Source organism: Phyllopteryx taeniolatus, chromosome 19 (genome assembly GCF_024500385.1).
Source record: "Phyllopteryx taeniolatus isolate TA_2022b chromosome 19, UOR_Ptae_1.2, whole genome shotgun sequence".
Classification (NCBI taxonomy): domain Eukaryota; kingdom Metazoa; phylum Chordata; class Actinopteri; order Syngnathiformes; family Syngnathidae; genus Phyllopteryx; species Phyllopteryx taeniolatus.
Window position 1 is genome coordinate 1,995,162 of NC_084520.1, and position 22,295 is coordinate 2,017,456.

Consider the following 22,295-nt stretch of genomic DNA (forward strand, 5'->3'; position numbering starts at 1 on the left):
GCACAGATCTGACCAAGGTTACAAAAAAACTTTCTGCTGCACTTAAGGTTCCTAACAGCACAGTGGCCTCCATAATGCTTAAATGGAAGACGTTTGGGATGACCAGAACCCTTCCCAGAGCTGGGAAGGGCCAAACTGAGAAATCGGGGGAGAAGAGCCTCAGTGAGAGAGGTAAAGAAGAATCCAAATATCACTGTGGCTGAGCTCCAGAGATGCAGTCGGAGATGGGAAAAAGTTCTAGAAAGTCAACCATCACTGCAGCCCTCCACCGGTCGGGGCTTTATGGCAGAGTGGCCCGACGGAAGCCTCTCCTCAGTGCAAGACACTGAAAGCGCGCATGGAGTTTGCTAAAAAAACACCTGAAGGACTCCAAGATGGTGAGATATAAGATTCTCTGGTCTGACGAGACCAAGATAGAACTTCTTTGGCCTTCATTATAAGTGGTATGTGTGAAGAAAACCAGGCACTGCTCATCACCCGTCCAATACAGTCCCAACAGTGAAGCATGGTGGTTGGTGGCAGCATCATGCTGTGGGGGTGTTTTTCAGCTGCAGGGACAGGACGACTGGTTGCAATCGAAGGAAAGATGAATGCGGCCAAGGACAAGGGATATCCTGTACGGAAAACCTTCTCCAGAGTGCTCAGGACCTCAGACTGGGCCGAAGGATCACCTTCTAACAAGACAATGACCCTAAGCACACAGCTAAAATAACGAAGGAGTGGTTTCAGAACAACTCCGTGACTGTTCTTGAATGGCCCAGCCAGAGCCCTGACTTATACCCAATTGAGCATGTCTGGAGGGACCTGAAAATGTCTGTCCACCAACGTTCACCATCCAACCTGACAGAACTGGAGAGGATCTGCAAGAAGGAATGGCAGAGGATCCCCAAATCCAAGTGTGAAAAACATCATTCCCCAAAAGACTCATGGCTGTATTAGCTCAAAAGAGTGCTTCGACTAAATACTGAGCAATGGGTCTGAATACTTATGGGTGTGTGATATTTCAGTTTTTCTTTTTTAATAAATCTGCAAAAATTTCAACAATTCCATTTTTTCTGTCAATATGAGGTGCTGTGTGTACATTTATGAGGAAAAAAATTAATTAAATGATTTTAGCAAATGGCTGCAATATAACAAAGAGTGAAAAATTTAAGGTGGTCTGAATACTTTACTGTATATACATTTTATATGCGTATAGTATATATGTACATGTGTGAATACAAATGGTTAATTTTCTTGGCAGTATGGGTGCAAATTTTTGCTTTTGTTTTTGTTTTGTACACTATTGTATTCTGTTAGCTATACAAAGAAACTACTATCGTACCCATTGTCACTGAATCACTGGGCTAAGACTAAAAGCTGGAAATGCAGGCTATTTTAATGGTCCTCTGTCATATTGACAAACATCTTAACATTTTCACTTGCAATGTGTATGCAACAGCAAAGGGATGATGCATTTTGGGTGCGTTGACTATTTAGATGAGAAAGGAATTTAGGTTTGACAGATGGGCGAACTGTGTTGTGACAGTTATGAGCTTCGCTATAGAGCTATGGTGTTGTGCTGAACTGGTGAAGCTCCACTGCTAAATCAACTTCTGTTTCAAGAAATGAGCCAAACCAACAGGGAAAAACTGTTTTGCTATGCTAAAGTGGGTGATATATTGTGGGGGCACTGACCATTTGTATGAGAGAGGAATTTAGTTGTGACAGAAAGGTGAACTGTTTTGGAAGAGATATGATCTTTTACAAGTGAGCTTTGCTGTTGGGCTAAACTGTAAGACTTCTCGCCTAATGATCTTAAAGTTCTCAAAATGTAATCTCAGTTTCAAGAAATGACCCAAATCAATGAAGAAAAACTGTAATGCACATCAAGGAGCCTTTAACTTAAAACACCACTATGATGTTGCACCAGTTTAATTTGTGTATGAATATGCATACATGAGGCACGGTGGATGACTGGTTAGCACATGTGCCTCACAGTTCTGAGGACGTCCTCAGAAATGTGAGGCAGATGTGCTAACCAGTACCGGGGTTCAACTTGTACTCCCCGCCTGCGTGGAGTTTGCATGTTCTCCCCGTGCCTTCATGGGTTTCCTCCCACATCCCAGAAGCATGCGTGGCAGGTTGATTGAAGACTCTAAATTGCCCGTAGGTGTGAATGTGAGTGCAGATGGTTGTTTGTTTATATGTGCCCTGCGATTGGGTAGCGACCAGTTCAAGGTGTACCCTGCCTCTGGCCCAAAGGGATAGGCTCCAGCACGCCCGTGATCCAAGTGAGGATAAGCGGTACGGAAAATGGATGGATGGATATGCATATATGATATACATTATTCACATGCACACTAAACAGTTACACGAATATGTGTCATCTGAATGCTACATGTACTGATTGTATAGTACTGATTTGTGGAAGTCGGAACTCATTGTTTCTCCATTTCTTTAGAACATCATACAGGCATCTTGGGTTGGCAACCAAATGAGAGCCAAGATATTCAGGTAAGTTACATAAAGGCCATTGGTCGTGTAGACTACGGTTCAGTTACTGCTCAATATGGTCTTCATAATTACCCTGTGAGGACTGTTAACCATGCAGTCCAGGGTGTAGTTTGCCTTACGCCTTATTTCTCATGGGATAAAACCACGCAATTGCAGATGCAACATTCAGCTTGTCACATATAAGCGCTCCTTGAGCATAAGGCAGCCCATCAATGGCTGAATGACTTTTTGTTTAGAATTTTTTCCCTCTACTTGCAGGAGGAGGTTTTCCTGAAAACAGTGAAACTGAAGGAAAAACATGTCAATGTCATCCAACAACTGGAGCAAACCATTGAAGATCTCAGGACTAAGATTGCTGAGCTAGAGCGACAGCCTCCTCTGCTGGACAGAGACATGAAAACAGACCAGGACCGTGTAGGAGAGGAAGGCCTTTTGAGGGCAGTGTGTGATGCTCACTTTCAGACTGAAGCAGCTCACTTTCTGGGCTCCCTGGAGGCCAAATCTGTGCAAACATCACCAATGGATGACAGCTTTAAGTTTAAAGTGCCTTACGGTGAGTCAGGTGGAGTCAATGGTTTCCTGCAACTCTCATTTAGCCATTGTTCATGTCAACAGCAACCCCTGCCTGCACTTCCAGGTGGACCATCTCTTCCATTGCCAGGACAAGTAGCAGAACCTATACCACCACCTCTTCCACCCTTATCAGTAGGTTCAATACCACCACAACCACCACCTCCTCCTCCTCCTCCTCCTCCCCCTGCTGGACTTGCTCCACCCCCACCTCCTCCACCTTTCCATGTTGGACCTCCTCCACCACCACCTCCTCCTCTCCCTGGTGGACCAGCTCCACCCCCACCTCCTCCTCTCCCTTGTGGTGTTGGTCCACTCCCACCTCCTCCACCTCTCCCTGGTGGACCTGCTCCACCACCTCCGCCTCCGCTTCCTGGTGGAGCAGCTCCACCCCCACCTCCTCCTCTCCCTGGTGGTGTAGCTCCACTCCCACCTCCTCCACCTCTCCCTGGAGGACCTGCTCTACCACCTCCTCCTCCTCTCCCGGGTGTACAAGCTCCGACACATTCTCCTTTTCTCTGTGGTGGACCAGCTCCACCCCCACCTCCTCCTCTCCCTGGAGGTGTTGCTCCACCGCCATCTTCTCCACTCCCTGGTGTGAGCAGTGCACCTCCGCCCCATTGTCATGGGCCTCCCCGAGCCCCTCCTCCTCCTGGAGTGATCTGTGTTCCTGCAGCTCCCCCAGGAGCTCTGGGCAACTTGCCTCCGCCTCTGCCTTTGGGGCTATATAGTATTGGCCTCAACCAGGAGAGGCCACCCAGGAAAGCAGTGTTGGAGCCTCCCAGACCCATGAAGCCACTGTATTGGACCAGAATCCAGTTGCACACTAAAAAGTAAATGGTTATAGTGACTGTGGTGAATGTGCAAACAACTAAAAATAAGACATACAGTGGAACCTCTCACACAGTCTAATCTTCCAAGTTGTTCTAATTTTCTAGATTTCATCAAAACATATAATATCAAGTGAATTAATAAATTCCAGGGTCAAACCATCATCAACACTTTATAAACAGTACAGCTGATTTTTTTTAACCCTCCTGTTATGCGGCAGCTTACTAATGAACATTTTTGGTGTACTAAAAAAAAAACACGTTGTACGAGGATTAACATTTCTTTCAAATAAGTTGAGTTCACCATTTACTCTACATAATAAAACTAACATAAAACTAAAGTGCCGTTTTATATGTATCTAATAAGTGTATGTTTCTGTCAATAAGTAGTATTAGAACACATATTGAGCTTTGTGGTTACTTTGTAGGAATTGTACTGTTTAACTCACAAGTTATGTTGTGGGTCAAATTGGTTAATTTGCAGTTAAGCAAAAATATTTTTAAAATGGCGAAAAAAATAATAGGATAAAACCTCTTCTGGTGGCCTTTTTTTTCACGTACAGTATGTATACATAGGTTTATTTTCAGATAGATCTTTTTATTTGCTCTACATGGTATATTGACAATGATATAAGGATCTAAAAAAGACGCAGAATTGTTTAGTGTACCAAAGAATAAGTGTAACAAGAACAATTAAGGGGTGTATGTTATGTGTATTGACTTAAGTGGATTGTCCATGTTGTTGTGAGGTTGTGATGGCCTCGTTGCACTTTTCCTCATTTTCAACCCACTGTGGTGGCATCACACACAAACAAACACACACACACACACAAATGAACAAAGCCAAAGAAGAAGCCAAACAAAACTTTAGCATGCATCCTCCAGATGCTCAGCAAGTTCACAAATAATGACATTTAAACAAAAACTTCTTTTTTTTTTAGGCCTATTTTTGACCCCAAAATATTTTAGAATCTTGTACTCCTTTGAGACATTGAACTTTGGAGGTTCCACTGTAATGACATCGGTATGACTGCAAATATGACAAGGATGTACTTTAAAACGAACAGAGCACATACATCTCTTTTCATATTTATCAGGGAAATATCCTCTGCATCTGTATGGGAGACGATAGAGGAGCCTGATGTGGACTTTGAGGAGTTTATAGAGTTGTTTTCCAAAACAGCCGTGAAGGAGAAGAAGCAGCCACTCTCTGACACAATCACCAAGTCCAAGGCCAAACAGGTATACATTTAAGTTTCCTCTACAAAATCTATACGGAGCAGTTTCAGGAGCATTGTGTAAAAAATAGCCACCTACGGTAGTTCCTAGTTTAAAGACATTCAATTTATTTAGTAATAGCAGGTAAGGGCAGACGCACAGTTTAAAGGGACATATTATGGAAAAGTGACTTTTTATTTCTTTGTATACAAATAGTTGGGTCTCTGGAGTGCCTGCCTACACATGAAGTGTGAAATTACATAAGGTAAATCTTCATTCCCGTTAAAACAGGCTAAATTCAGCAAGATAAGAAACAGAGTGCGTAAATGAGTTGTGATGACCCACAATCGTTAGAGACAAGTTGTTCAATTATAATGAAATGGCTCATGTTGGTGCAATCTATAACACGATAGTCCGTCTTTTGGCAGCACAAGCGATGCTTGTGGTTTCAGCACATAGAGGCACATAGAAGGCCAGTTGCAACTGAGAGGAATTACAGTACATATAACGTGGCAAAGTCCTCAGGACTGTCATGAACGGAACAGAGGATAGGACCCAAAAATGCACGACTCCAAAACAAATGGAGAGTATCAAAAAAGAGAGGTTTAATATACGGCATAGGTCGGTACACAGGCAGGCAATCCAAAAAAGGCAACAGTATCCAAAAACATGAGGCAAGAAGGTGAGGTCGATAATCGGAACAGGGTCTAGTCTTACTGTGAGTCTGTGACATGGAAACAAGGAATGCTGGAACGCAACAACAAGGTACAACGAACTGGCGGCGAGAGAGAATGAGACACGAGGTTAAATACAAGGGGTAATTAGGGTGAACGAGGCACAGGTGGTGAAGATGCTCTCAGGAGCAGGTGTGTGTGAAACAGGGGGAAGACAAAAAACGGAACACACACCCATGACAGTACCCTCCCCTTAACGGCCGACGCCAGACAGCCCCGGGGCCCCTGGATGCCCAACGTGGATGTCCCAAATGAGCGAGTCATCTATGATAAACGCAGACGGCACCCAAGAACGTTCCTCAGGCCCATAGCCTTCCTAGTCCACCAGATATTGAAACCCCCTCCCCCTCCGACAAGACCACAACACCCGCTTCACAGAGAAGACAGGGCCCCCATCCACAAACCGGGGGGGAGTAGGGGGCCTGGAAGACGGGACAAGAGGGGACTCCCGGGCTGGCTTGAGTAGGCTGACGTGAAAAGCAGGGTGGACCCGCATTGACCTTGGGAGCCTCAGTTCACGGTGACAGGGTTGATGATCTTTGTGATGAGGTAGGGCCCAATGAACCTGGGAGCGAGCTTCTTGGACTCCACCCGGAGTGGAATATGTTTGGTCGAGAGCCAAACTCGCTGACCCACTTTGTAGTTCTGGGCCGGTGTCCTCCGACGGTCGGCAGTGGCTTTGTAGGACCGTCCCTGGCGCAGCAGCATCTGGCGGGCTCGCTCCCAGGTCCTCCTGCAGCGTCTCACCAAGGTCAATGCCGCTGGAACTGTGGACTCTGGGGCTATGGCAGGAAAGAGAGATGGTTGGTAACCATGCACAACGTGAAAAGGCGATAGACCAGTGGATGCAGAGGGGAGGAAATTGTGGGAGAATTCGACCCAAACCAGTTTCTGAGGCCAGGATCGCGGCTCCTGTGAAGCGAGACATCGGAGCCCAGTCTCCAGGTCCTGGTTCAGCCTCTCGGTTTGGCCGTTGGTTTCAGGGTGAAACCCAGATGACAGACTGACGGTAGTACCTATGAGATTGCAAAACTCCTTCCAAAATTGTGAAATGAATTGGGGACCCCTATCAGATACCACATTCTTGGGGAAACCATGGAACATGGAAACCTGATTAATCATCAACTCTTTAGCTGAGGGGAGTTTTGGAAGTGCAATGAAGTGTGCCATCTTAGAGAACCTGTCAACAACTGTAAGAATGGTGGTATTACCTTTAGAGGCCGGTAATACTGTCACAAAGTCTACGGAAATGTCTGACCAAGGACGTTGTGGTATTGGCAGGGGTCGCAACTCCCCAGAAGGACGTTGACGAGAGGGCTTGTTAGCAGCACATACCTGGCAAGCATTGACGTAATCGATAACATCCCTCCTAACATTAGGCCACCAAAAGCGCTGTTCGACCACTGATTGCGTTTTGGCAATGCCTGGGTGACATACAGTACGGTTCGTGTGAGCCCAGTGGATGACTCTTCCTCTTAAGGTCGGAACCACATAAAGCCTGTTTTCAGGGCAATCTTCCGGGCTAAAAGTGTTTTTCAGAGCCTCTTTAACCGCAGTTTCAACGTCCCAAACAAAAGCAGAAATTAAACATGACTTGGGCAAAATAGTCTTCGGGTCGGACAAAGAATTCTCTTCGCAGAAAATACGTGACAAAGCATCTGGCTTACCATTTTTAGAACCAGGTCGGTAGGATAACATGAAATTAAATCTAGTGAAGAACACAGCCCATCTAGCCTGCCTCGCATTTAATCTTTTAGCAGATTTAATATACTCAAGGTTCTTGTGATCTGTCCATACTAAAAATGGAGTCTGTGCCCCCTCTAGCCAGTGCCTCCACTCCATCAAAGCTACCTTGACTGCCAGCAGTTCACGGTCACCAATGTCATAATTTCTCTCGGCTGGGTTCAGTTTTTTGGAGAGAAAAGCACAAGGATGTAATTTACCATCCTTGAGAGATTTCTGGGAGAGCACTGCTCCTATTCCGGCATCAGACGCATCGACTTCTACCACAAACTGCTGTTTGAGATCTGGCAAAGTAAGGATGGGAGCGGAGGTAAAGCTTGATTTAAGTTTCTGAAAAACTGCCTGACAAAGTGGGTTCCATACAAAAGGTCTGTGTGGCGTGGTAAGATCATGCAAAGGAGAGGCTATAGAACTGAAATTTCTGATGAATTTTCTGTAGAAGTTTGCGAACCCTAAGAACCTTTGTACATCTTTGCGTGACGTGGGAGTAGGCCAATTATTAACGGCATCGACTTTGCAAGGGTCCATTTTGACTTCACCTTGAGCCAGGACGAAACCCAGAAAAGAAACGGACGCCTTGTGGAACTCACATTTCTCAGCCTAGACATATAGTTGATTCTGCAGTATCTGCTGCAATACAGAGCGGACATGAATAATGTGAGTCTCCTCATCCGGGGAGAATATCAAAATGTCGTCCAAATAGACAAAAACATACACATTCAACATGTCACGCAGGACATCATTGACAAGGTTTTGGAAAAAACTTCTTTGATGTCATGGTAACAGGTGGGCACTTCAGACAAGTCAGGTTCAGAGTCAATAAATACAGATGTATGAATCTCTTGATCTGGAGAGCATAGTGTCACTTTAGGAAGAACTCGGGTAGGGTCTTCCTTAATTAAATTTAGACTCACCGCTCCCGTACCCTTGTTACCGGCACCGGCAACTTTGACGTGACAGTTCCTCACGGAATGACCCAACTGCCCGCAGTAGAAGCACCCCCCTTCCCTCAGCCGGCGTTGACGTTCCTCAGGGGAGAGATGGAACCTGCCCAGTTGCATGGGTCATCCGTGGTGACGCTAGCCAGTGGATTGAGACGGGCAGCAGGGGATCTGCCTTGGTTTGGCAGGTCACCGAGGCTAGTCCTCCAAGTGCGCGGTGACGCAGCCCTCCGCCGATCTCCATCCAGCTCGCGATCCAAAAGCCTCTTGTCGATTTTTACGGCAAGAGCGATGAGAGTGTCCAAGTCGGTCGGCAGGTCTAGCGGGACTAAATGATCCTTGACGGCGGGGGATAGTCCTTGAAAAAAGGCATCGAGTAGCCCCCGATTATTCCACTGACTCTCAGCTGCTAGAATGCGAAACTCAATCGCGTAATCTGACACCCTGCGCTTGCCTTGTTGTAAGGTGACAAGAGAGCGAGCTGCCTCACGATCTGGTGTGGAAAATTGAAAGATTTGCTCCATAGTCTTTACGAAAAAAGCCCACGAATGACACGCGGCGGAATTGCGGCTCCAGCAGTAGCCCACGCCTCCGCACAACCAGTCAGGTGGGAAATGACGAAAGCGATTTTTTCCCGCTCGGTGGGGAAGGCAGCTGCCTGCAGCTCAAAGTGGAGTTCGCACTGAGTGATGAACGGCTTAATGTTCCCAGAATCTCCAGAGAACCTCTCCGGTCGAGAGAGCTGTGGGCAGACTGCAGCGGAGGTGGCAGGTGACTGTTTCACATGGAAATGTTGGTACTGTGGCGGTATCGGGTGTTGTGCCAACTGGTTCCTTCTCTTGAATCATTTTCATTCAAGTTCAAACTGCGAGGCCACTTGTCTCATCATATTGTCCTGATGCCTTGACAGTCCCTCTAGATGAAGGTGGAGGGCAGCAAGCTGCTCATCCTGCTTCGAGAGGCATTGACCCTGCGTTTGAAGGGCTTTGCGCACCGGGTCTGAGTCTGCTGGGTCCATGTTATGGCCAGTTCGTTCTGTCATGAACGGAACAGAGGATAGGACCCAAAAATGCACGACTCCAAAACAAATGGACGTATCAAAAGTATCAAAAAAGAGAGGTTTAATATACGGGCATAGGTCGGTACACAGGCAGGCAATCCAAAAAAGGCAACAGTATCCAAAAACATGAGGCAAGAAGGCGGGGTCGATAATCGGAACAGGGTCTAGTCTTACTGTCAGTCTGTGACGTGGAAACAAGGAATGCTGGAACGCGACGACAAGGTACAACGAACTGGCGACGAGAGAGAATGAGACACGAGGTTAAATACAAGGGGTAATTAGGGTGAACAGGGCACAGGTGGTGAAGATGGTCTCAGGAGCAGGTGTGTGTGAAACAGGGGGATGAAAAAAACCGGAACACACACCCATGACAAGGACATTGAATTGATTGCAACCTGACTGCTCCGGTTGTCTTAGAAGATGATTCACCTTTCATCCTAGTAGGCTTCATCACTTCATGAACAACGCCACCAATAGCAGTTGTTGAGTGGAATCGCTCAGAAATTCCAGAGGCCACTCTGCAAGGCATCTTAACGAGTGTTGTTTTGCATCCCATAAGAGCTACAGTATATTATTTGTAGTTTGGGACATGCCACCAACTTAGAGGATGAATAGTTGGCTTCCCACACTAACACCCACTCTAGTGCTGTCCTCCACACATATAGTGATTCTCTGGTCACCTGGCGAGCACCATCTTTCCAAGGTGGTAACCGCCAGGTGCCGGTCCACCCACAAGATATCCCATTTGGGCTCTAGGGTACAGCGCAGACGTTTCAGCGCCTGATGGACACATTCCATTCTTGTTCATTCACTTGGATGACATTCTCGTGGCCACCTACCACAACTTCAGCAACTATATGAGAGGGTGAACGAACACGGCCTCATGATCAACTTGGCCAAGTGTGTGTTCAGCCAGTCGTACATCACCTTCCTTGGCCCACCACGTTACTTCAAAAGGGGCTGTAGCTTTCCCATCCAAGGTGGAGGCTGTCACCAGTTTCCCATGCCCATGCACCATTAATTTCCTGCAGGATTTCCTTGTACATGGTGAGGTTTTCCAACAGTTTCCTGCCCTGTACAGCCCACATCATCTCCCTTTGTACAACGCCTCACATGGCAGGAGGGCAAATGAGGTGGACTGATCCCAGACAATGACAGAGGCTTTTGACATTGCTAAAACTGCTTTGTCTAACTCTGCTGTACTGGTGCAGCCATCTCGAACTGCACCATTCGCCCTCACAATAGACGGCACCGACGACACAGTGGGAGCAGTGTGAACAGTGGGTCGGCGGTGCCCAGCAGCCACTGGCCTTTTTCAGCAAGTAGCTGGGTGAGAGGAAGTTCTTGGTCGTTTCCTCGTCAGTTGACACTTTTCATTCCTGTTGGAGGGTTGGAAAGCCACAGCCTTTGTTGTTCCTAATATGCTGACTTTCGCCATGGTCAAGACCTCTCAGCCCTGGACTGGTTGACAGCAGTGTCAGCTTTCTTCCTTATCACAATATACAGTACTACAAACATCCAACGGGTGGCTCGCAAGGAAAACCTTTTCTCTGACTGTCTCTTTCGAGTGGTGGTTGGATCCGTTCACTTGCGTCTGGACTATGCAGCTACGGTAGTGGACCAAGCTGTGGACTGGACCATTCAGGCTTACCAGACAGCCCCTACTGCAGTGCAGCTGTAAGTTTTTGTTCTTTTTGACACTGTGAATGCGCCATTATTATTCGGGTTTTTTTTTTTTCCTTTTTTTTTTTCGTTTTTTTGTCCTCTTCGGCTGTTAGGTCAAGCAGAATGGAAGATCTGTATCCCTTTTATGCCGGAACATTTTACTGTCACAGTGGAGTTGCTCCATTATTTTTCTGTCGTCTCCCCGGGCCAACCACATCCCATGGTGCCTGTGAGCTGGAGTCGCCAGGTTTCTGATATCGTCTGTGGCCTCTTATACCAAGGTGTTAAAGCCTCTACTAAGCTGCTGGGAGCCAAATACCTCTGGCCTGGTCTACAAAGGGAAGTCAAGGTCTGGGCTGGCTGCTGCATGATGTGCCAACATGGGAAGGTAACACTTCATACCAAAGGTCCATTGGTGCTATTTGTGGTACCACAAAGGCATTTCGACCATGTGAACGTGTATCCGGTGCGACCTCTTCTCCCCTCCAGTGGTTTTACCTACCGTCGACCGACGGTTCTGTCCACCCAACCACCAGGTGCCCAGAAGCATGACTTCCGGTTCCAGGTTAAGACGAGTTACTCTTGTTGCTGGGTTACTTATATAAAAAAAAATAATTACCGATTGAGCCATTATTGTTAATGAAATTTAGAGGAAGCCGTTAACTCATCTTTGACTTCTGTGTCGCGGACATGCTCCCCGCAACCTGAGGTGTCACAGTGACTCCTCCACGACTTGATAAACTGCTTTCTTCCAAGCGGCCCTGCTGTGAGACTACCACAAAAAGACTCCTACTGGACCCTAAAGTAATTAGCAGGTCACCTCAAAATCTTGGTTTATAGTCATCAAAGAGTCGTTTTCTTCGTTTGAACTAACAACAGCCGAAAGGGACAGAGCGACAGGCGTGCACGAAGGGCGCCACCCACTGGCGTTTGAGAGTGCTGCAACCCATGAACTTCCATTCAGTTGTTTGTTAAAGACAAATGTCTGTTTTGATATTACACAAACTCTGAAGAAATATTCCAAATGTGTGCCTTGATGTCTGTGTCAGTGTGTCAACTTTACCGATGCAGCTACAAGACTTTGAGAACTGTTTGTCCTGATTTGAAACCTCAAGCATCATGAAGTGTGATTGAACTATAGGCAGTTGATTTGCCAAGACTAAAGTTTAACAGTCCTTTTATATGGTTGACCAATGAGTAAAGAGTACAAAGTTGGGAGTATTTTATATTACAACCCCAATTCCAATGAAGTTCGGACATTGTGTTAAACATAAATAAAAACAGAATACAATGATTTGCAAATCATGTCCAACCTATATTTAATTGAATACACTACAAAGACAAGATATTTAATATTCAAACTGATACACTTTATTGTTTTTAGCAAATAATCATTAACTTTGAATTTTATGGCTGTAACACGTTCCAAAAAAGCTGGGACAGGGTCATGTTCACCACTGTGTTACATCACCTTTTCTTTTAACAACATTCAATAATCTTTTGGGAACTGAGGACACTCATTGTTGAAGCTTTGTAGGTGGAATTCTTTCCCATTTTTTCTTGATGTACAGCTTCAGATGTTCAACAGTCCGTGGTCTCTGTTGTCGTATTTTATGCTTCATAATGTGCCACACGTTTTCAATGGGAGACAGGTCTGGACTGCAGGCAGGCCAGTCTAGTACCTGCACTCTTTTACTACAAAGCCACGCTGTTATAACACATGCAGAATGTGGTTTGGCATTGTCTTGCTGAAATAAGCAGGGGCGACCATGAAAAAGACATTGCTTGGATGGCAGCATATGTTTCTCCAAAACCTGTATGTACCTTTCAGCATTAATGGTGCTTTTAAAGATGTGTAAGTTAGCCATGGCATTGGCACTAACACAGCCCCATACCATCACAGATGCTGGCTTTTAAACTTTGCGTCCATAACAGTCCGGATGGTTCTTTTCCTCTTTGGCCAGGAAGACACGACGTCCACAATTTCCAAAAACAATTTGAAATGTGGACTCGTCGGACCACAGAACACTTTTCCACTTTGTATCAGTCCATCTTAGATGAACACGGGCCCCAGAGAAGCCGGTGCGGACCTTTCTTGGTGTTGTTGATAAATGGCTTTTGCTTTGCATAGTAGAGTTTCAAGTTGCACTTACGGATGTAGCGCCGAACTGTATTTATTGACATTGGTTTTCTGAAGTGTTCCTGAGCCCATGTGGTGATATCCTTTCCACATTGATGTCGGTTTTTGATGCAGTGCCGCCTGAGGGATCGAAGCTCATGGGCATTCAATGTTGGTTTTCGGCCTTGCCGCTTACATGCAGTGGTTTCTCCAAATTCTCTGAACCTTTTGATTATATTATGGACCGTAGATGATGAAATCCCTAAATTCCTTGCAATTGTATGTTGAGGAACATTGTCCTTAAACTGTTCGACTATTTTCTCACGCACTTGTTCACAAAGAGTTGAACCTTGCCCCATCTTTGCTTGTGAATGACTGAGCAGATCAGGAAAGCTCATTTTATACCCAATCATGGTACCCACCTGTTCCCAATTAGCCTGTTCACCTGTGGGATGTTCCAAACAGGTGTTTGATGAGCATTCCTCAACTTTCTCAGTCTTTTTATGCCACCTGTTGAAGCTTTTTTGGAACCTGTTGCAGCCATAAAATTCTAAGTTAATGATTATTTGCTAAAAACAGTGAGTATATCAGTTTGTACATTAAATATCTTGTCTTTGTAGTGTATTCAATTAAATATAGGTTGAACATGATTTGCAAATCATTGTATTTTGTTTTTATTTATGTTTAACACAACGTCCCAAGTTCATTGGAATCGGGGTTGTAATATATGATTTTAAACCCATTTTATCGGTCACAAATGTAGACTAGATTCAAGCTGATGAGTGTGGTCTTGTCTGGTCGTCGGTCCTCTTTGAACACGCCCCCTGGGTATTTAACCAGGGGCTCCTTCCTCTGCCTCTCTCTCTTGGTTCTTCGTTCTTGCCTTGCTCCCTGGCTTTTGCTATCAGCTCCCCAGCTACGGGGTGGCCTTTGGCCACCCCCTCCCCTTCCTTTTGTTCAGCCAACGCGAATGCCGGGAAGAGAACGGACTCGGCTTCCAAGGCTGTACGTGGGCCACCGCTAGGCGATCAGAGCAGCTGCTACTAAAAGTACCAGGTACGCTTCCAGTCAAGCATGATCGCTCTGAAATTGCTAGCGAGTCCCTGAAAAGGCAGGAAGAGAAACAATTGCAACCTCCCACAAAGCACGTGAAGAACAACTTATTTTCCTTTTTCCATTTGTTTTTGTTTTATTCTTGTTCATTTTTTTCGTCACCCAAACCTACCTCCTTGTGGCGAGACGACTGAGACAGACCACTCCACCGACCAGCTGGTCTACGTTCTGGAGTAGACACTGCAATTGTCGCTATGATGTACAAGATTAGTGCCTAATAATTTGGGGGTAATTACAAGAGTCACACAAAATCCCAATTTTGTCCTCTCGCTCTCTCTCGTCCGAACTGGATGCATTAAACGCTCACGTTTTCAACTTTAATCCAACACACGACGTTCTATTTCCCTTTTCGTACGGATATTTTCTTTTTTTCACGATTATTCGTGTTTCCTTGTTGTAGTTAGACCCCTCTTTGTGTTTCCCTATTGATCCCTCGTAGATTTCATTAAATATTCTATAAAATTCCACTCTTGGTTGTGTTTTGTGTGTGTTTTGAGTTTAAGTAAGCCTCTGTCATCTAGAACTTGTATTTCATAAAACCTTTAGATTATGAGTGCTAAATTTTATACATATAAAAAGTGACGTGGCAGCCCTTTACAAGACAAATCACTTTTCGCGTTAAAGCGTAAATCGGACTAACCCGTAAGTGAACGCAGGCATTTACCTTCTTTCGTATCTTTTCTATCCAAATTAATTACATTTTTATTTCAACCAATGTATGCTCCACCTGTTTTGTCAATCACAGCATCTCCGCAGTTGAAGGTGCTTAAATGTTGTCTTTACTCAGTAAAAAATAAAAAATAAAATAGAAAATTCACAAGGTAATTGATGGCAGAGAAGCAAGGCTATGCTGTGGATGTAGAAAGTAAGGTGGACCACCTCCTCACATTAGGATTTTGTCAACTGTGTGTTTTATTGGAATGAAACGACAAGAGATCCGCTCACATTTAAGGAGTCCCAGACATGACATGGGATTTTTATTTTTTTTTTTTTGGTACGTGGGCAAAATAGATATTAATGTGCACACAAAATACTAATTTGAGGGTTAAATTATCACAAAACAACTTCTGGGTAAGCAAATGGCGCGCACCTTTGCTGGAAACCTAAATGCCCTGTGTCCATAAAGGCAAGTGTCATTTTGTAGTCAGATCTTGTCAATAAACTGCAATGCAAGGTTTTTCAGAATGTCTTTGTAGTCTATTCCCAGCCTAAAAGAATAGTCTCTCTTTGCAAAAAAAAAAAAAGAAAAGAAAATGCAACATGTCTCTTTTGAAATCAAGGAGCAGCATATTTTGAGTTTAAAAGTTAAAAACAACACCACAAAATGGAACGTTAATGCATCAAAGCCAGAGATTATTGTATTTCAATTCTGAAAAAAAAGCAACTCCTGTGTTATAATAACCACATAGCTACTGCTTCTCCTAGGTTGTCAAGCTCTTAAACAACAAACGATCTCAGGCTGTAGGAATCCTCATGTCTTCGCTCCACCTTGATATGAAAGACATTCAGCATGGTGAGTTTAATTTGATTTGGGGTTGACTTGCACTTGTTCAGCCTGTATATGCTACCCTTGGGCAAATTCTTCAGAACTCTAATTTTGACTATCATAGCTATGCAGATGACCCAGAGTTATATCTAGCAGTGTCTCCAGATGACTACAGTTCAGTTGAGGTGTTGTATCACTGCCGAAAACAGATAAATAACTGGATGAGTCAAAATTTTCTTCAATTGAACCACAGCAAAACTGAAATAATTGTTTTTGGCAATAAAGAAAAGAGGATTGCTGTTAGTAAATACCTGGAGTGAGAACAAGTCCGAAACCTTGGTGTTCTGATAGATTCCGACCTGACTTTCAACAGTCATATCAAATCAATTACTAAAACTGCCTTCTACCATCTGAAGAACATATCCAGAGTGAAGGCTTATGTGTCAAGCAGACCAGGAGAAGCTCATCCATGCTTTGATCTCAAGTAGACTTGACTATTGTAATGGTCTTCTGACTGGACTCCCCCCAAAAAGCATTAAACAGCTGCAGCTCATTCAGAATGCTGCAGCTCGGGTTCTGACCAGAACAAAGAGGTCAGAGCATATTACTCCAATTCTAAAGTCTTTACACTGGCTTCCATTCAGCTTTAGAATAGATTTTAAAGTTCTGCTACTCGTCTATAAATCACTAAACGGTTTAGGTCCTGAAAAGATTAATGCCATGCTCATGGAATATTAAAACCCAGTAGGGCTCTGACATCGACAGACTCAGGTCAAATAGTGGAGCAAACCAAACATGGTGAAGCAGCATTTAGCTATTATGCTGCACACAAATGGAATAAGTTGCCAACAGAAGTGACGTCAGCATGTGTGCATGTTTTTAAGTCCAGGTTAAAAACTCTTTGTTTTTCCCATGCTTTTTAGAACATTTCCACTTTTAAATGATATTTCTTGCACTGTACGCTGTTTTAATTGTATTTTTATTTTTTTTTCCTCTTTGTTTTAAATGTTTATAAGCTGTTTTTTCTTTGTTTTTAAATACTTTTAATTTTACTTTTAATAAACTGCTTCAATACTATTTTCTTGCATTTTCTTGCAGCCATCTTAAACTTGGACAATACAATAGTTGACCTTGAGACGCTTCAGGCCCTTTATGAAAATGTAAGTTACTTATCTATCGATCTATCCATCAGTCTAGATATCAATTTACCCACCTACCTATCTATCTCTCGCTGGGATTTCTCTTCTCTACTGGTAATTAGACAAGCGGACCTTTGGTAAGAGGCGGGGCCTCTTACCAAAAGTCAGCTGGGACAGGCTCCTGTTCATCTGCGACTTTAGAAAGGACAAGTGGTATAGAAAATGGGTAGATGGGTGGATACAATGCACATGTGGATCAAATGTACATTTGTTTGTGAACTATGGAACTATGGCCATAGAGTCACTCAGACATGTGTATTCCGCAGAGGGCCTTGCCAGAGGAATTGGACAAGATTCAAAAACACATTAAATCCACTAAAGACAAGGACAATGCTAAACCTCTGGATAAACCTGAACAGTGAGTTGATGCAATGGTACTGACACTTTAGCCCTAAAATTTAACGAGTCTTGGTTATTTTTTTGTCCCAGGTTTCTCTACCAGCTCTCCCAGATCCCCAGCTTTTCTGGTCGAGTCTTTTGCATCCTCTTCCAGTCTAGCTTCTCTGAGTGCATGTCGTCCTTAATGAGGAAACTGGATACATTGCTGAGTGTATGCAAGGTGAATTAATCTGTCTCCCTCCACCAATACAGCACAATAGCTGCACTGCTTAAGTGTTATTAAATCAGCAAATATTGTGGAAAATTGTGCCTGCCCACACAACAAAGTAAATGTCTTGTGCGTTTCGTATTTTCTGAAAATGTCTCTTTTACCAAGCTGCTTAAAATTTAGCCAAATTGTGACATCGGTTATTTTATTGTTTTTTGTTGTTGTTTGTTTTTCAAACTGCCCTCACACAGTTTCCGTCTCTTTGATGACTTGACAGTAAGACTGGCCCAAATCTGCTATTTTTCAAGCCGGACTACACAGAAACACTATCCTATCAAAGCTAAACCTTAAGCAGAGTTTACGACGAGTGTAATTCTGCAGTTTGGTGATGAAGTGCTGCCTCCTTTAGTGAAGATACAACGAATGCAATACTTGAAATGAAATACAATAACAATGACAATCAATGATTTTACTGTCAATCTGGCAGTGCCGTCTTCATGCAAGCATTATTCTCGCAATCTGGACGCAGACAGGTGAACGTCTGCTGTGACTGCAGCTGGCAGGGAGTCTCAGAGTTTCCATGAGTCTCCAATAACACCAGAAAGGGTCAGTAATTGGAAAGATAGTCACTTGAGAAGACAACATTGCTAAGTTAGCAACACTTTGTTGAGCACAAGTCGCCATCATTTAGCTCCACCCTTAGTCATCATGGAAATGAAAGATATACACGGAGTGAAGGGGGCAGTAGAGGAGGGGCGATTCAAGGATCAGAGGTATAGATAGGAGTGCTGAACTCCTAGCCTGGCAAGATCAATTTCACTGTTTTGTACATTTTAATGCAATTTCATTCCCACATTTATGAAAGAGAAGCTTCACACATTTCGGGAAAATCTGTGTTCTGATTAAGGTTATTGAAATTTTGAGGCACACCAAAAGAGGAATGGATTTCACATATCCTGGTTTAATAAAGGAACTTACACCACAACTATATCACTGGAAGGCAGCACATTGCTCTGTGCATGTAGCGTGCTCCAAGACGAGAAGAGGTGGGTGGGATAAGAACAAACCATTTTGCTGTATATTTCTTGTTAAAATATTATGTTTCAATCAAGTACTGTACGGTTATACACTTCTGTAGCTTCTTTAAAAAGGACATAAAGTAAAAAGTAATAAAGAAATAATTGAATAATATCTCCAATTTTAGAGGCGCTTGAGCACCCTCAAAAATAGGCTAGAAACACCTATGCAATAGAGAATGGACTACCCCGTAAAAAAAGGATTTCAGCAAGGCTCTAAAAAGATATTTTTATCAACACAACATGTTCAATATAATTACAAGGGGGGGGATGGGGGGGGGGGGAACGCTAATATATTACAATTATTGCCATCCACGTCTGTCTGCACTTGCACCCAAACGCAATTAATAGTTCCCAAAAGCAAATAATTGTGGTTGCGCCATCGTCCTAATTCTTTTTCAATGGTCTTAGAGCCATGAGTGATGCAATAAATAAAAGGATGAGCTGACTAAGCAGTTTAATAAAAGGAAATGAATCTGCACTTACCTTTGTGGATGATACACTTTATAGTGATCCGTTTTTTTGGAAAACAAGCTTAGTCAAATGTATCGAACATACCGTATTTTCACGGCCATAGGGCGCACCGTATTAAAAGGAGCAGTCTCAGTTGGGGTCTATTTCTGTATTTAACACATACATAAGGCGCACCGTATTATTGGGCGCAGACATGGTAAAACATACGCTAGCGTGAAACATACGGTACCATGCATGCACGCTAAAACAATGTTTTTATAAAGGCAGAACTGAGTTCGGTTGTACTTTATTGAAGTATTTAACAATGTACTCACGTTATTTTTTGATCAATCCTCATCCACAACTCCATCAAAGTCCTCATCTTCTGTATCCGGAATGAACAGCTGGGCAAGTTCTCCATCAAACACGGCAGGTTGGAGTCAGACTCGTTGCCGTGCGGCTCCTCAGAAATGATGCCGGCTTTTACGAAAGCTCCAACAACAGTGCAAGCAGACATGTTAGCCCAAGCATCCACAATCCATTCACAAATTGTGGCGTAACTCGCCCGGCGCTGCCTCCTAGACTTAGTAAAGTTGTGTTCGCCATTTGTCATCCATCGCTCCCACGCCGCTCGCAACTTCACTTTGAACGCCCTGTTTACACCGATGTCCAGCGGTTGGAGTTCCTTAGTCAAGCCTCCCGGAATGATAGCAAGCTTCCTCACTTGCACTCAGTCGAATGGTGACGAGAAACGCTTCTCCCGGCTGTTCTTTACTCATTAATCCATTGCTCGAGTTGATCTTCCTACTTGGGCCACCTCACCTTGTTTCCGCGTTTTGTTTTCCTTTTTTTTCCGCGAAAACTCAGCTTCGTCTTCTTGACTTGGCGAAGCTCGTTTTCCTGCTTCCTCCACTTGCTAACCATGTATTCGTTGATCTTGAATTCTCTCGCGGCTGCTCGATTCCCACGTTCCTCCGCGTAACTGACAGCTTGCAGCTTAAACTGTGCTTTGGAAGCGTGTCTTTGTAGGTGCCATTTTCGGGGGTCTTTAGCCAAACCGATGTTATTTTGCACAATGCACACCCCGGCGCTATATACCTACTTGGGGTGTGGCTTTAGCGTCCTCCTTCACGCACCCCTTCCCCTGTCCTCAGCAACGTCCTCTCTCTCTCTCTCTCTCTCTCTCGCACACTCTCTCTCTCTCTCTCTACCAATCAGTAACCCCTCGCCTCTGCACCTGTTCCCAATCAGCACTCATCACTGCCTCCATTTAAGCCTGCCAGAGCCAGGAATTCAGCACCAGAGTATTGACGTTCTTCCATGGTACACAGGCCAACTTTTGTGTAAGTTACTCGACTTCCCGCAATCGTACTTACCCCCCTTGAGTTCTTCTCCATCTCCAGTGCTTCTTCCGTGTCTCCCGCCTCGCTGTCCACTCCAGCCACGCCCCCAAGCTATTCCTTCATTCCCATGCTTCCGCTTCCTACACCCTCCCTATTCCAACGGACCACCATTGCCCCTCGGATAGCCTACCCGCTGAGCAATACTTAATAAACCATTCCCATCAACCTCTCCACCTCCGTCTGCTTTTGGGTCCAGTCCTACATTATACAATTACCAGTTGTGACAGAATACTCTGGCCAACATGGACTCAGCAACCCTGGAGGCGTTGGGGAAAGCGTCGCCCTCCAAGGTTCCCACATTGACAGACAAGACGAAGCTCTCCGCGGAATTACGAACTCCTTAAACACCCTCTCCAAGCAAGTATCTCTCATATCCTCGCAGATGCATTCCAACAGCCCACCTGTGAGTATTCCATCTCAGCCCGCAGCCTCCGACCAACACCTCCTCCCATACAAAGAGCCTCACGTCCCTCCTCCTGAACCCTAATCGGGGGACCTAGGTTCATTTAATCAAATCGCGTCCTTGTTTTTTATCTACAACCGTTGAGTTATCCTTCAGATAAAATCCAAAGTGGCATTCATCACTAACCTCCTACGCGGAAGAGCTTCGAAATGCGCGACCACGCTCTGGCATAATTCCTCCCAGGTACTTGGTTCTTTCAAGTCCTTTGCGGCTGAATTTAAGCCGCCTGAGACCACCCCGTCAAGGGCAGGGAAGCCACTCGTCGCCTCCTTGCTCTTACTCAGGGTTTTAGTTCTGTGGCTTCATTTTCCATTTAATTTAGAATTGTAGCGGGTGAGTGTGGGTGGGATGACGCTGCGTTAAGGGGCATTGTTATTAAAGGACTGTCAGAACATCTCAAAACCGAGCTCACAGCCAGGCTCGAGCCCACATCACTTGAATAATTGGTTTCGTTATCTATTAGACTAGACAATCGCCTACCGGAAAGAAAAAGTCTGGCACAGAGCCGCTAGCCATTCCACCGCATCCTGAACTCCCAGCTCCGTCCGCAGCATCCCCCACTGCATTAGAGGAACCCATGCAACTCGGCAATACCAAACTAGACCCTCAGGAACGTCAGCACCGTTTCAACCAACATTTATGTATTTATTGTGGACAGCCAGGTCATTTCATTCCCACCTGTTCTATAAAACCAAAAGACGTGGTGAGCCAAACCAATGCCTCTCCGAGCTCTCCCTCCCGTATGACCGTTCCCTCATGTATCCTCCATTCGTTTGAACCCCCTCATTGACTGCGGCGCAAATGACAACTTTATTCATTAGGGCTTGGCGTGTCAGCTCCAACTTTCCCTGGTACCCCTCCCGTCTCCAAAAAAGGTTACAGCCCTCCACCTTAAACTCCTCTGTCACAGCCCTGTCACCCACCAAACAGCACCATTTACTCTACTCATCTCAGGTAACCACCGTGAAACCATCCAGCTTTTTGTCATTCCCTCCCCTGAGACCCCCTTAGTCCTCGGAATGCCCTGGCTCAAGAAGCATAACCCCGCCATCCATTGGACCCACCTGTCAATCACTGGGTGGGGTCCTTTCTGCCACTCCCATTGTCTTCTTTCGGCCGTTCCACCCTCCAGTAAACCTCAGCCACCTGCCACACCTGTCGATATCTCAGGAGGAATAC

At 44.8% G+C, this 22,295-nt stretch overlaps 1 protein-coding gene across 14 annotated transcripts in view; it reads left to right on the plus strand.

The window, feature by feature from the left end:
- Window positions 1–22,295, plus strand: part of fmn2b (formin 2b) — a 52,058-nt gene that overhangs the window by 7,433 nt on the left and 22,330 nt on the right. For 4 of the 14 annotated variants that reach the window (XM_061756262.1, XM_061756268.1, XM_061756270.1 and 1 more), the window contains 7 exons: window positions 2,444–2,496; window positions 2,755–3,899; window positions 4,994–5,138; window positions 15,915–16,002; window positions 17,074–17,135; window positions 17,441–17,532; window positions 17,604–17,733. In XM_061756262.1, coding sequence (XP_061612246.1) covers window positions 2,444–2,496; window positions 2,755–3,899; window positions 4,994–5,138; window positions 15,915–16,002; window positions 17,074–17,135; window positions 17,441–17,532; window positions 17,604–17,733 — 1,715 coding nt within the window. Of the gene's footprint in view, window positions 1–2,443; window positions 2,497–2,754; window positions 3,900–4,993; window positions 5,139–15,914; window positions 16,003–17,073; window positions 17,136–17,440; window positions 17,533–17,603; window positions 17,734–20,501; window positions 20,594–22,295 lie in introns of those variants that run through there. The other 10 variants (XM_061756273.1, XM_061756274.1, XM_061756275.1 and 7 more) reach the window with 7 other exon arrangements.